Source organism: Gobius niger (genome assembly GCF_951799975.1).
Source record: "Gobius niger genome assembly, chromosome: 3".
In the NCBI taxonomy this organism is placed as follows: domain Eukaryota; kingdom Metazoa; phylum Chordata; class Actinopteri; order Gobiiformes; family Gobiidae; genus Gobius; species Gobius niger.
The window spans coordinates 6651952-6666629 of record NC_136854.1 but is presented as its reverse complement, the minus strand read 5'-3'; the positions used below and the strand labels follow the sequence as shown (position 1 = coordinate 6666629).

The following is a 14678-nucleotide window of genomic DNA, read 5'->3' as shown; positions in this document are numbered from 1 at the left end:
TTATCACATTTTTGTCACATTTTTTGTCACATTTTTGTCATTTTTTCGTCATTTTTTTTGGTCAATTTTTAATCAATTTTTTATAACTTTTTTGTCACATTTTTGTCATTTTTTATCACATTTTTGTCATTTTTTTGTCATTTTTTATCACATTTTTGTCATTTTTTCGTCAATTTTTCGTCAATTTTTTGTCATATTTTTGTCATATTTTTGTCATTTTTTGGTCACATTTTTGTCATTTTTTATCACATTTTTGTCATTTTTTTGTCATTTTTTATCACATTTTTGTCACATTTTTTGTCATATTTTTGTCATTTTATCGTCAATTTTTCGTCAATTTTTTGTCATATTTTTGTCATTTTTTGGTCACATTTTTGTCATTTTTTTGTCATTTTTTATCACATTTTTGTCAATTTTTTATCCATTTTTTGTAATTTTTTTGTCATTTTTTTGTAATTTTTTTGTCAATTTCTTGTGACATTTTTGCCACTTTTTCAGACATTTTTCGTCACTTTTTTGTCAATGTTTTCCCACTTTTTTGTCACATTTCCATCATCGTTTTTTTTTTTTCCATCACTTTTTTCCAGAAGCTTTTGGACTGGGGTAAAGCCAAACTGGAGAAAATGTGCTCGGTTCAGGTAGGAGTTAAGGGGTTAACTTTAAGGATTAGGGTTAGAATTAGGATTATTTGTATTTTTAGACAAACCAACTCATGGATCTATACAAACTCACAGCAGACCTCCGGAGCAAACGATCTAGCACTAACCGAGTTTGGGATGGAATGTTATTCACGGTTACCATGGAGATCCACCATGTTTCTGGCAGCTGCTTACACTTAACATTAGCTTAAAAGCAAAAAAACAAATTGCCCTTTAAAAAAATGTTTTATTAAAAAATATACAGATTTAACTATCAGAATCAGGTGTGCAAGGCTTCAGTTTTCAATGTAAATAAAAATACATAACAATACAAAAATAGATAGTTTTACAGTTCGTTACATACAACTTTGGTCTCCATTGGCATTGGTGCAATATTTTAAGGAGGTCACATAAAAAGGAATTGCCTGAGCTCGATAGAGTTCAGGACCAGGATTTCACATTGCTAAGCATCATGAGATTTGCAGCTCAATCATAAACGAAAGGAAATGTTCAAAGGTAAAATCCTGGAGTTATTGTTGGAGCCCACAGTGAGTGAGAGTAGCTGATCCATGGCCTTTTCCTCCACTTTTTAAACTGTTTTTAGCTATTGTTAGTCACACCCACATGTGATTGTAGACTCATCTTTTCAAACTGGCTTTTGACACACACTTGACCGCACTCAGTTATGTCTGGGATTCAATCATTTAGTGTTTTTAAAGAATTGCATCTGTCTTTGCAGTGTTCTCGTGTAGGGGCCATCTACGCCGTTCATTTCTTCCCCCATGCTGCGATTTCACCCCCTACGCTGTGTTTCAACCAAAACAGGGGTGATTTTCTGTTGTTTTTTTTCTTTTTGAATCGATACCATCGTAATAATACCAGATTTAAATATGGAAAAAAAAGAACATTTGGTCCTCAAAACGCAGAGAATTGTGTTTTATTGTTTTACGCGCTTGCCTTGCCCCTACGCTCTCCATGGTAACAGTGGATTTTCCTGAACTCTATAATAGCATTCTAGAAGTTGGTTACATAGAACTGTCGTCACAGTGTTTTGGATAGAAATAGGGCTGCACTACATGACAAACAAACTCCAAAGGCCTGTTCAGTGTGAGCGATAGTGGCTCAGGTGGCAGAGAGTCTTACAGGCTGAAGGTTGGGGGTTCCAGTCCCGACACTAGCTTGTGTCGTTTTGTCCTTGAGCAAGGCACTTCACCTTTCACCAGCCGAGCTGCAGTGAGCGAGCTGAGGCACTTAAACTCCAGAGCATACTTCAGGGTTTCCCACAGCGCTTTTTGTTGTCATATTTACTATTTCCTTCTTGCGTTGAACAGGCGGCTCGTGCGAGGCAGGCCAAATACATGCCCCTCTGTACAGTGTTTTATTGTTAATGACATAACTAGGGTTGCAAAATTCTGGGAATTTTCCATGTGAGAAATTTCCATGGAAATTAACAGGAATTTATGGGAATTCACGGAAATACAGAGAAATACAGCAGAAATGAAAAGTCTCAAAGAAATAATTTTTGCAATGTCTGAACCCAGGGTTTAAAGAGAACGATGATTTAACAAACGCTGAATTATGAATATAGTTTTCTACTCTATAAAGATACAAATACATGGAGAGGAAGTAGTTCAACTGGCCATAAATACTTAAAAAACAGAAAATGCTAACATGATGCTTCTACTGAACAATCTGCTTTAAAATCATCCACTTATCCCTATTTAGACTTGACTTTATTTGTGTGTGACAAGTAAGTTTACATTCCACCAGAAAACGGCTAAAAAGAGTGGGAAATTGTGTTTCCCTAAAGATACTTCCCTTTCCCCTTGGTGAGGCCACGCCCCCTTGTATGACGCGATGCCATCTGTATCTATGAATGAGCCTTTAGACAAAAAAAATCTGCTGTTCAACAGTTGCCATGGTGACCACCCTCCACCTCAGTTTTAAACTATGGGCTGAACTGAAAACTCCAGCTAAAGGGCAGCTACACTACACCACTTTTATGCCCCATTTTGCTTTAATTCTCAGTTGCGCCGAGTCTTCTCGAGTCGTGGCTCGTCGAAGGCAGTCACAGAGAGTCGGGTCGCGTAGTGTGGGGGGTCACGACTAGGGCTGTCACAGTATGAAAATTTTACCTCACGGTTATTGTGACCAAAATTATCACGGTTTTCGGTTATATCGCGGTATTTTTTTTAAATGTGTGTTAATATGTTCAGAAAGCATTGATAGTCCTACACAAACTGAAATCGTTTCAAAAAAGTTTAACTGTGCTTGTTACATAAAAAAATACAGACAAAGCCTTTTCACATCAAAGTAAAGGAACTATAAGGATGTGTTGTTGATCGTTTCGAGGGTATTACATGTACTATTTATAGCGTCAGAAACGAAGATAAACCGTCTATATCAGGAAAATTGTTGTTGTCCTTCCAGCGAGCTTTCACTTTGCAGATTTGGGAAAATTCCATCATTATTAAATTCATAATACTGCGGCGAGAGTGAATCTATTGCAATCTGCCACCGGGAGCCCCGTAACGCATTGTTCCATCGTGCGGAGGTATCCGGACACAGCATATGTACTGGCGGTGGCGCTGCAGCCGCACTATGAAGCGACTCGTTACATTCTCCCTCAACCCAAAGTCCCACATCAGCATTTCAGCTAAAACGCCAACGTTAACTTACTGCTATAGAGCTGTGGGAGACGGTCACGCAAGTGAGTCAAGAGGTTTGAAGTAAAACTGAACTCTGAGGCTGATAGATCCTGTGCGCTGTCGTGTCGGACATGATTCCAGCTGCGAGAAAGTTTTGTTTGGGTTGCAAACAACAAAGTGCGCATGCGCGGAAACTGCAGCAGATGAGACGGTGGCTGGTAAGGCTCACCGTGCCTACACCGCGGGTGCGGTTATTCACCGAGATAATAATAAAAACACAAAACAAGACGGTCATTTTCACCGTCAAAATTTTTACCGGGGTTTACCGCTACACCGGTTACCGTGACATCCCTAGTCACGACTGACCTTGCGTTCGAATGTATGGGCAGCACAATGACGCGACTAGACTCCAGTCTTAGGAAATCAAACATGTTTGATTTTTAAGCCTGATTTCGGACGCATAGGAGAAACGTGGGTGATTTTATTGCCCCAAATGTGAGCACACAGAAAGCAGCGGCCAATGACAACAAACTCCACCGCACCTCCTTTTTCATTTCTCTGTCAAAACAGCGGCACAAACCAAGTGAACTTAATATGTACATAAAGAAATAAGTAAACCGTGCATTTATTAGTAAAAAAGACGATTCACTGTTAGAAACAAATCCACATGGTCCAAACAGCGATCGCTAGTTTTCCTTTTGGAAGGTAAACTCTTCATCCCCGTGCTCGTCCTGGTCTCTGAGGCTCCTCACGTGTTTCTGTTTTGTCCTTTAGATGAGTTAGCGCAGCTTTGTAGCTGATTTTACTCTTAAAATCACCAGGTCCTTATGATGCCGCATGTGCCGTCCTGTGTTTGGGCCGAGTGTTTCCCTGGGATTGACCTGACAGGCGCTGCAGCGGCACCGTCCTTATTTTTTTCCAGAATGCGTCAGGACTGGCCATTTCTCCTCGATTAAAAGGCACCATGCGATTATTGTGATCAACCTTTATTATTATCATGATTAGATTAAAATTAAATTAATTGCCCGGGCCTACGTGAACACAACCTATTTTTGCACATTCTGCAACTGTTTTGTTTTGGATTTAGCCTTCGGCGAAAGGGTTAGGCGTGAGGATGTCTGCAATAAAAAAAAAAAAACAGCACACTAAATAAAACAAATAGTATATATATATATATATATATATATATATATATATATATATATATAATTTATTTTTATTTTTAATTTTTTACTTGAGTAGCTATTCAAGTCGCTGCTTTTTAGTAAAGTCTTTCTTATTGATGTTGCTCTGACTGCAGTGAAGATTGGCGACTCTTCTCTCAGTGAGTGAAGGAGGGGTTGGGAGGCTGTGGCACAAATTTAACAGAAACTTCCGTCAGTATACCCCAGGGCAGCTGTGGCTACAACAGCTTATCACTCAGGCATGTAAAGCTGTAGCCTGATAAACCACACCCACTTCTTTCTGCCTGAAAGAAGGTGGGTGTGGCCACACACAGTAAACAAGTTGCTGTTTGGCGGCTGAGGCCGAACCAATCACGACCGTCACAGAGAAATGGCAAGGTGACGTCACTCCCTGCACCACTATGTTGTTCAATTAACTTTAACATGAGCCAAAAGTAATCATGGATGAAGTAGTCGAGGATTTTGCCTCCGTGTTCTCCGTGTGAGTTTATATTCAGTTCATATTTTGTGAATTGGACGCAGCTGTCGTCACGTCAGCTAATTGCTAATTGGTTTATTTCACTGACAATCTGTGCACGTTAGGCCCGCCCCTTCAAACTGCTCCAATAGCTCCGTGACCAGACTCATTCCCTGCGTGGAATGGACAGGGAATAGTATGGCAGAGCCAGGGAAGTACACGGTGTTCCAAATTATTATGCAAATTGTATTTTTGTGTCAAAAAGGTAAAAACTATATTTTTTTTATGAAACTCATGGATGGTGTTGTGTCTCGGGGCTCTTTGAATCACTGACATTAAACTCAGACCTGGGATGATTAGTTTTCAGGTTAAGCCCAGTTAAGGGAAAAACTACTGAAAAAGGACGTTCCACTTTATTAAGCAGATCATCTTTTTCAAGCAATAAGCGCCTTTGATATTTCATGAAAGATTAAGCATAATCATCGTATTGATAAGAGATTTGTGGATGATTCAGACACACACAGGTTTGTGCAGATAAAAGCACAATGAGGACGGTTTCTGCCAGACAAACACATCAGATTAAGAGAACAGATGCTACAAAGCAGCAGACAGGTATTTGAAGCTGCTGGTGCCTCTGGAGTCTCCCGAACATCACGGTGTAGGACCCTCCAGAGGCTACAGTTGTGTATAAACCTTCTATCCGGGCCTCCCCTAAACTGTTAATTGAATGTTCATGAACAGAAACGGCTGCAGTGGCTCAGAAATACATGAGGACTCATTTTCAAACAGTCTTGTTCACTGATGAGGCCGTGTAGCCCTGGATGGTCAAATCAATGGAGTAGTGGATAGTTGGTGAATGGCCACCATGTCCCAACAAGGCTGTGACGTCAGTAAGGAGGGGGCGGAGTCATGTTTTGGGCCAGAATCATGGTGAGAGAGCTGGTCGGCCCCTTTAGGCCCTTTTAGGCTCCCTGAAGGTGTGAAAATGACCTTTGAAAAATATGTGGTTTCTGACTGACTACTGTCTTCTTTGTACATGACAACGCACCATGTCACACTGTAAAGAATACCTCTGCATCACTGGCTGCTATGGGCATAAAAGGAGAGAAACTCATGATGTGGACCCCCTCCTCCCCTGACCTCAACCCTATTGAGAACCTTTGGAGCCTCAACAAAAAAAACTTCTAACGGCAGCTCTGGGAGGTTATTCTGACATCCTGCAAAGAAATCCAAGCAGAAACTTTCCAAAAACTCACAAGTTTAATGGATTTAAGAATTTTGAAGCTGCTATCACACAAGGGCTCCTATGGTAAAATATAACTTGACCTGTTAATATTTTTTTTTATTGTAATATGACCTCCTAATGCTACAAATTCAACAAATGACCATTTTCAGTTAATTACAAGCTTTGAAATGTATTGAAGCGATGAGTTGCATAATCATTTGGAATACAGTGTACAGCAGTAGTTTTGAGAGTGTGAGGAGGAGAGTGGTTCCTTGATGTGAAGCGCTTTGAGCCTGATGTAGGTAGAAAATGGCTTCATTAATGTGTCCATCTGACCATGTAGTGTTGGCTGTCATTCATTTTATAAGGCACAAGGCGTTTCTGAAATAGTGGCAGTCCTAATAGACGTATAACTCAGGGGTTCCCAACCTTCTTTTCCGTGCGGACCCCTTGAGTGGTTAATTTTTGCTCCGAGTACCCCCACCACGACAATTCCGACAATATTTTCACCATGTGGTCAACTAAACTCGGAGGATCCCGAATTTAGAAGAGTGCTGCTTTCAAAATGAAGCTAAAATACCCCCAAATTCAAAGATTTCTGAAATAATTCCAAGTACTCTCTGGGTCCCCGTACTGCTGGTTGGGAAACACTGCTATAACCGACAGTAATGATGCATGATGTAAGTATGTGCGATTGGGATCCTTACGGAAAATGGATATTGCGATTTTGAATACCGGTTCTTCTATATCGCAGCTCTACTATAGACTTGGAGTAGTTGGAGAAAGTATCTTGAAGATTTGTTTACCCAAGATAATAATCACCATAAATAAAGCTTGACACACTGCGGACACGCCTCACTGATAAGATATGGACTTTACTGAATGTGAAAGTAAAGCGTATCTCTCTAGGCAAGGCAACACTCAATGCCAATGCTCAACTCAACAACTCGACATCTGTAACTCAGTGGTCAGCGGAGACGGGGCCGGTCGTCCACTACTCATCGACAGACCATCCCATGGAGTTGAATTCATTTAATCAATCAATCAAGTTGTTTTGCATCACAACAGGCCAGTCCTCACAGGACTGCAGCAACATTCAGACAGTGAAACAAACAACCAATGTAGTGTCCAGGCAAATATTAAAGGGGGGGTATTATGCAAAATCGACTTTTTCCAGCTCTACATCATGTTATTATGTCATTCCCTCATTAAAAACATGCCTGAAGTGTTGCCTTGGCACATTCACGTATTTTTGAGTAATCTGTAAAAACTAAAATGGCTGCCATTTTAGGGATAGGTTTGCCTGAGTCCTCCTAGGAAGGGTCAGAGGTTCTTAAAGAGACAGAGGCCTATTTCAAGACATTCACATTTTATACAAGGCAGTTATTCTAATTTACTGCATTTACAGACCAACAGAAGGTTTCGTCATCATTGTAGTGTGATATAGACTGGTGCTGTGTGATTGAAAAAAGCATAATACCCCCTCTTTAAATCCAGAGAGTCGTCTTGTGACCAGAGGCTCGGCACACTGTCCTTGTGTCCTTGGGGATGACACTTCAGTGGTTCCTTGATGTCAAGCACTTTGGGCGCCAGTGTTGGTAGAAAAGTGCGATATAAATGTGACCATTAGGAAGATATACCAGAGTCCTCTAAATCCATTCAATGGACAGCTTTGGCTCTTTGAAGAGGAGAATGGGAGGATTCTTGAAACATGGGGCAACTATGTGAAAAATGTCCTATTGAATCGATTTAATGGACTCTGTTGTATCTCCTTGGATGCTTGAGATTAATCTTTGTTGAATTTAACCAAAGCGTGCTGAGTTTCATGCACCAATGCGCTCAGGATCTGCACAATGGACTGAATGACCTTATTTGTGTGTTTCAGAAAGTTTGACTCTCTGAGGAAAGAAGATGTTTATGAAAACAACAAACTGGTAAGAGACGCTCACTTACACATAGTGCCTTTGATAATAACGCCTCCTCAGCAAATATTACATTTGTTTTTACAAATAAACCACATGTCAAATTGCAGTTTTGTTGTAACTTTCCTCATCTACGTGAGTCATGTATAGGCACAATTTGATAAAAAAAAAAAAAAGAAAAATGCTTGCAAATTGTCTTGAATGTACTTAGTTGAAATGGTTTCGTAGACCACTGCAATGATATTTATGTTTGCAATATTCAAGAGTGTAATCCAACATCACATTAAGAATAAGAAATGTCTAAAATATTGGTCCAATTTCAAACAAGTAAATTCCAAACCAGAACAACATGCCTAACTTATGCATTCCTAAGCATACAATGAAAATCCTCTCTAATTAAAGCAAATAAAATGTAGAAATGACCCTGGGAACTGCCTGAAGTGGGACACGTACCACAGTTTGAGAACCGCTGATCTAGGTCATGTGGAGGTTAATTATTGCGCAGCAGGAAAGTGCACTTACTGTCAGTTTATGGCTACATTTATGAAGTTGTGTCAACTCAAAACATTTGAAGTTTTGAACCCTTTGGACTGTGGGGCAGTTGCGCTGCACAATTTAGGCCAGAGGTCTCCAAATAAATTTCCCTGGGGGCCAAAATATATTGGAAGTGCATTGCCGGGGTCCACAAACAAAAGCTCCAGTAAAATATATTTTTATTGGTGTTTATTAAAGAGAATTTAATATGTAAAACAACATGTTGGAGACCCCTGATTTAGGCAAATCAGTCTTTTAGTGTCTTTGTTTGATTGTGAACTAGCAAACATTCAAAATAAACATGAGCTACAAACAATAATAGAAAGTTGAGAAATGAGCAGTAGAACACATTATGTGATCGATAACTTCAGTGTTTCACATCATTAAACCTCCATTAGTTTATTGATATGGAGTGTGCCCCTCCTCCCAATCTCAAAAGAAAGTGTGGGTACAAGATATTGTGTCTCAAAATCTGGTATTGCAAAAAGAAAAATCAATACTGTAGAAGGTGACAGTCACAGCACAGCGAATGATTAAAATCACTGGCTTCGTTCTAATTCTCCATAATAACTATCACAGCATTGGCTTTAGAATAAGTACTGTCGAAGAAGTACTGATATTTTCGAAGTATAAGGGTATTAGGGCTGCACCATTTTGGAAGAATGCTTCACTCCAGTTTTTCTGACAGAAAGTCGACTTTGCTTAATAGCCCCCTTTAAGTTCAGAACAGGATTAAAGTTGGATGCACTGAGTCGGAGAGCCTGGGCTCTGGCCTCGTGTTATTATTGTGTTATTATCACTGGACAAGTTTGCCATAGTGAAAGTAACATTCCTTTGAGCAGAGGCGTGAGCCTGTCTGTGCCTGCTGTCTCCACATCACTGACAATCAATGACTGAATGACATCATTTTAGAACAATCCACAGACACTGGAGCTGACATTTAGAAGAGGATGTTTAATATTAGAACAAACAGTGCAGTATGTCATTCCCACATGTTATGGACCTATCAGGATTTAAAACAAATGAGTTGCTATTTGTGTGTTTCTGTTGTTGCTGTTCACTTCAGTTCTATGTTTTTTGTTTGGTTCAGATCTGGGTTCATCATGTTTTGGTTTTGATCTATCTTAGTTTGGTAAGATGGATCAAAACAAAACAAAAACAATGGCAACTAAAAATGTGCAAAGATTCCATTATTGCAGATATGGGCAATTCTTTTGATGCAGGGGCCACATTGGGTTTTTGAAAGAGGCCTAGAGGGCCAGACCAGGGCTAGTATTGGGTTGTTTCAAACAAATACAGTCTCCAATAGTATTTGCCGAAACACATTTTATAGCAACAAAATAGCTGCAGTTCTGCGTTTCTCTTTTCATATCAATGAAAACATAGGTGTCTTTCCCACGTTTTAGGCAATGCATATTGGGCTTTCTCATCTATTGCAGGCCATGTTGAAAGGCTAGGCGGGCCGCATTTGGCCCCCGGGCCATAGTTTTCCCACCCCTGCATCATTATTGTCAGGATTTTTCTCATTAAGTTCGACTTTAGCCTTGTTTTGGTCCCTAGATCCTTTTTTTGTCTTCTAATAGCACGATTAGATGGAAAAGACAAAAGAAATCTAGGGCAGACGACCTGTCACCAGTGTAACAGTGTGTTTTGTTCATATGTCTTGAAGTTGGTCATTGTGTTTCTTCATACAGTTGAATGATACAGAATATGAATGATAACACAAATGTTTTTTTCACCCATACTTAGTATTAGAATTAGTACTTAGTATTTATACTTTGTGTGAAGCCCAGCCTGAACACCAGGCTGCCGCCTTAACTAAAAAAAAAAAGGTATATATATATTTACTATGTACTTCTTGAGTTGACGATCGCGGACAAGCGGCACGTGCGACGCAGGCGAAATACATACAGACGCCACCAACTCTCCCCCGAGGTCAGGAGACTGAGATGGCCCCTCCAGAACCTTCACTTTATTCTGCTGTAGCCAGTGAGAGGTCCACATGGCCTTGTGCTTTGGTCGTTGTTGGAACGTCCAAGTGTGTCCCATGAGAAGCTTCCAGGCTGATGAGATGCTTTTCCTCCTGTAGACCAACACAAATTTCAGTAACAACTGCGAGGATAATTGTGGATGCAAAGAAAAACCAAGTATTTCCACTTAAGCTGAAATACAGGACTCTTGAAGAAAAAATGCAACAAAATATATCTGCTTACAACATGCCAAACAGCACAGAGACAAGCCTCAACATTTCTGAAACAATGTCAGTTGGAATGATGAAACCAAAATGAAACTTTTTGGCCATAACCATAAACTTTACATTTGGAGGGGTCAACATGGCCTGTGATGAACGGTGCACGGTGCCTCCAGTGGAACACGGAGGTGGATCATTGATGTTTTGGGGATGTGTGAGCTACAGGGAGCTTGGTCCAAACTGATTTCAGGATGAATGCAGCCTCTTATTAAAGAATACTGGAGGAAAAGTATCACTCATCAGCCTGGAAGCTGCACATGGGCCGCACTTGGACGTTCAATATCCTTGAGCCACTCTGGGGAGATCTCAAACGTGCAGTTCATGCAAAACAGCCCAGGAATTTATAGGAACTGGAGGCTTTTGCCAAAAAGAATGGCCAGTTTTACCATTCAAGGAAATACAGAGGCCCATCCACAACTACCACCAAGCTGTTATTGATGTTCAAGGGGCAATACACAGCATTAAGCACTGGAGTGTGTAAGATTTAGATCAGGGTCTATTTTCACAATGAATTAAAAAGAGCAAACTCAGTTGTCTGACCATTCGCACAACCACTAACTATGAGTGAAAAAAAAAACCTTTTTGTGTTCAGTTTCTCTGAAAAAAAAAAAAAAAAAAATCCCCATATTGATTGATCTCGATCTTCCATTCGATTTTTGTGTTTGTTTCATTGATAAAATTAATAAATGTGGCCTGTCTGCGCCAGTAAACAGATGGAAACAGTGCTAATTCTGTCCTGCTGCAATGGCAAAGACACCTCAAACCTCACAGAACATGCCCAACTGCACCCCTCACCTGCCCCAGGACCACACTAACACACAAACAGCTGCAGAAACAGTGTGCGGAGCCTCACAAGGCCACGACTTCACGGGGTTTCTCTTGAAAACAACTTTGTACATAAAGAAATACTAGTAAACTGCTTATTTATTATTATTATTATTAAATTGTGTAGAAAAAAATGTGTCTCTCATTCTTCTGGAATTTGACAAATAGAATTTTTTTTTTTTAAATTCTAATTGACCTAAAACAATTCAAGTTATTTCTGGTTTCATGTCAGACAGTGAGAAAAAAATGCAAATGTTTCTTTTTTTGAAACATGGTAAACATGGTTCCTGCTGTATGTCTTGCAGGCGTTCAGTGTGGCGGAGCAGCAGTTGGGGATCCCCGCTCTCCTGGACGCAGAGGACATGGTGGCCCTTAGAGTACCCGACCGCCTCAGCATCCTCACATATGTGTCCCAGTACTACAACTACTTCCACGGGCGCTCCCCCAGTGAGTACCCACACAGCAGGCTTAGGGCACGTGTTTCCACATCATGAAATTATTTATTTTTTCCGGTGGTTTAGCACAGCCTGTTTTTCAGAAGCTTAAGCCGGGTGTACACTGTGCGACAAACAATCACTTGTCATGGAAAAATCTTAAACTTAATTAATCTTTCTGACTGATTTATTTTAAATGTGTCTAAAGTGCAATGATTTCTAATAGGAGACTAGCAGCTATATGGAGGTACTACAGCAATGGCGGAGCAATGGCGGCCTCTAGTGTCGTGGTCATAAAGCAGAGCAGCCAGCGGGCATTGACCATAACTCGTGTGGCCCTCGATAACACCGAGAGCACACGCCAGCTAGCTTCATGCGCAAAGGAATCATTCAGCGCTTAAAGCACCTCCTCTAGCATGTAGCATCAGCCCTTATGTATCGCTGTACATTCTGTATGGTATCCTGAGCTTAGCCTACCAGCCCTTAGTAATGCTTTGAAAACCATTTTTAAAAGGTAAAAAAATAATAACTGCAGACCCATTTATCTCTCTCTGAGCTGTGGCGTTTGTGGTGAATTCCTTCCATTGCCCATGAAACAGAAAGAGATTGTGTAAGCCTAATAAAGAATACAGGGATGATTAGAGGATGATTGAAGTCTTCCTGAAGCCTCTGTAACTTCACTTTGTGCAGTCGGGGGGACGGCAGGTGTGAAGCGTCCAGCGGAGGACGTCACCGAGCAGCAGCCTGCGGGGAAGAAGAACACTCCCGTGTCCGCTAAAGTGTTCGCTTCGTCGGGCCCGATCAAAGAGAACCTCCCCCCGGCGCCCGTCACTAACAAACAGGTGAGACAGGGCCAGGGTCTGCTGGCCAGACACGGTCCAACACAGAATCCACATCGCTAAAAGCTGTAATGTATGGCATCATCTGCCTTACACAACTCTTTTCTAATTTACTTCTATTTGAGCTTAGTCTTGGTCCAGATTCAGCATTTCTACAAAAATTGTACAGTTGAAATGGTGTATGACATATCATATATAGTGCTTTTCCAGACCCTTCATTGACTCCTTCCAGAGGCACAGAGGCCCAGAGCGGAGCTGGGCTCAGCACACAGAAGCAATGAACCGATACCAAAACCGAATCGGACATCGTTGCGGAGCCATAAAAAAATATTGGATCGGATATCGTTTCCAAATATCACATGTAGGCACTTGATGGAAGTAACTTTTTTGTGTGCATGTGGAGTAGGTATTAACGGGAAATAAGTAAATCCACTCATGGGACAGACGGTCTCCTCCTAATCGCTGTGACCTGTTGCTTTCTTCATCTGATCTTAAATCTATGAAACTTTACGCTCCTCTCCTTCCTTCGTTTGTTTGTGTGCGTTTACTACATTGATTTTATTTTATTTCGCCATATTTAGCACGATCTTTTGTGAAAAGTTTTCAGCTAATTTATTATGGAGTACGAAAGGCCTGCGGTTCAAAACCACGTGTATGTGACGTCACTCGACCCCGTGCGGATAAGCCAGTTTTAAGTCTGGTGGTGCTAATACTCAAACATCATCTCTGCTGCCGACCTGTCCCATCGGCCCAAACGCGTATATTACATAGAAATCTTTCGCCTGAACAAGAGCTTCCTCGCAGGACTGATGACTAATGGAGCTGACTTTCTGAAGAACTGTGTCATGTCCTGTAACAACGGCCAATAACATCAGACTTTGACCTCTGAGTCACTGCACAGGAACTTGGACTTTCTCCAAACTCAAAAGAAGAGGAAAAATGGCACAAATGTGTGTCTCCATGTTGCAGCCTGGCTCTCCTCACACTCAAGTCGAGTATATTTACATTTGTAGATAGAAAAGCCCTCCCATTAGAGCAGCTTTTCTAAACTGCTGCATATAACTGGAGTGGCCTATGTGAAGGAGTGACCGTAAAATACAGAAGCTGTGAGCTCCAAAAGACAATATGTGGGAAGCTAAGTGCTAACTTTGAAACATACTTAAAGGTACTTGAGGTCACAACAAAATGATGTTATTAGTGTGTTTTTGACCTTTCAGTGACCCAGTGGATATATGGGTGGTTAGAATGGCACCATATGCAGGACTGTAAACTGCACACTATGAAAACAGTATTTTACTCTCTTTACTGTATTTGTGATACTCTACTGTATTCATGAGTCTCTCTTTACTGTATTCGTGATACTCTACTGTATTCATAGCTCTCTCTTTACTGTATTCGTGGTACTCTACTGTATTCATAAGTCTCTCTTTACTGTATTTGTGATACTCTATTGTATTCATAAGTCTCTCTTTACTGTATTTGTGGTACTCTACTGTATTCATAGGTCTCTCTTTACTGTATTTGTGGTACTCTACTGTATTCATAGCTCTCTCTTTACTGTATTCATGATACTCTACTGTATTCATAAGTCTCTCTTTACTGTATTTGTGATACTCTATTGTATTCATAAGTCTTTCTTTACTGTATTTGTGGTACTCTTGACTGTATTCATAGGTCTCTCTTTACTGTATTTGTGGTACTCTACTGTATTCATAGGTCTC

General features: G+C 40.6%; 2 protein-coding genes across 2 annotated transcripts in view; one reads left to right on the top strand and one right to left on the bottom strand.

Annotated features, from left to right (window-relative positions):
- LOC306961346 (bromodomain-containing protein 4-like) overlaps positions 1-14678 on the bottom strand; it is a 461990-nt gene that overhangs the window by 19929 nt on the left and 427383 nt on the right. The window lies entirely within an intron of this gene.
- LOC306960590 (uncharacterized protein) overlaps positions 1-14678 on the top strand; it is a 44068-nt gene that overhangs the window by 1108 nt on the left and 28282 nt on the right. Inside the window, exons 2-4 of the mRNA XM_079553021.1 lie at positions 8038-8086; positions 11990-12131; positions 12809-12960. Coding sequence (XP_079409147.1) covers positions 8038-8086; positions 11990-12131; positions 12809-12960 — 343 coding nt within the window. The remainder of the gene's footprint in view (positions 1-8037; positions 8087-11989; positions 12132-12808; positions 12961-14678) is intronic.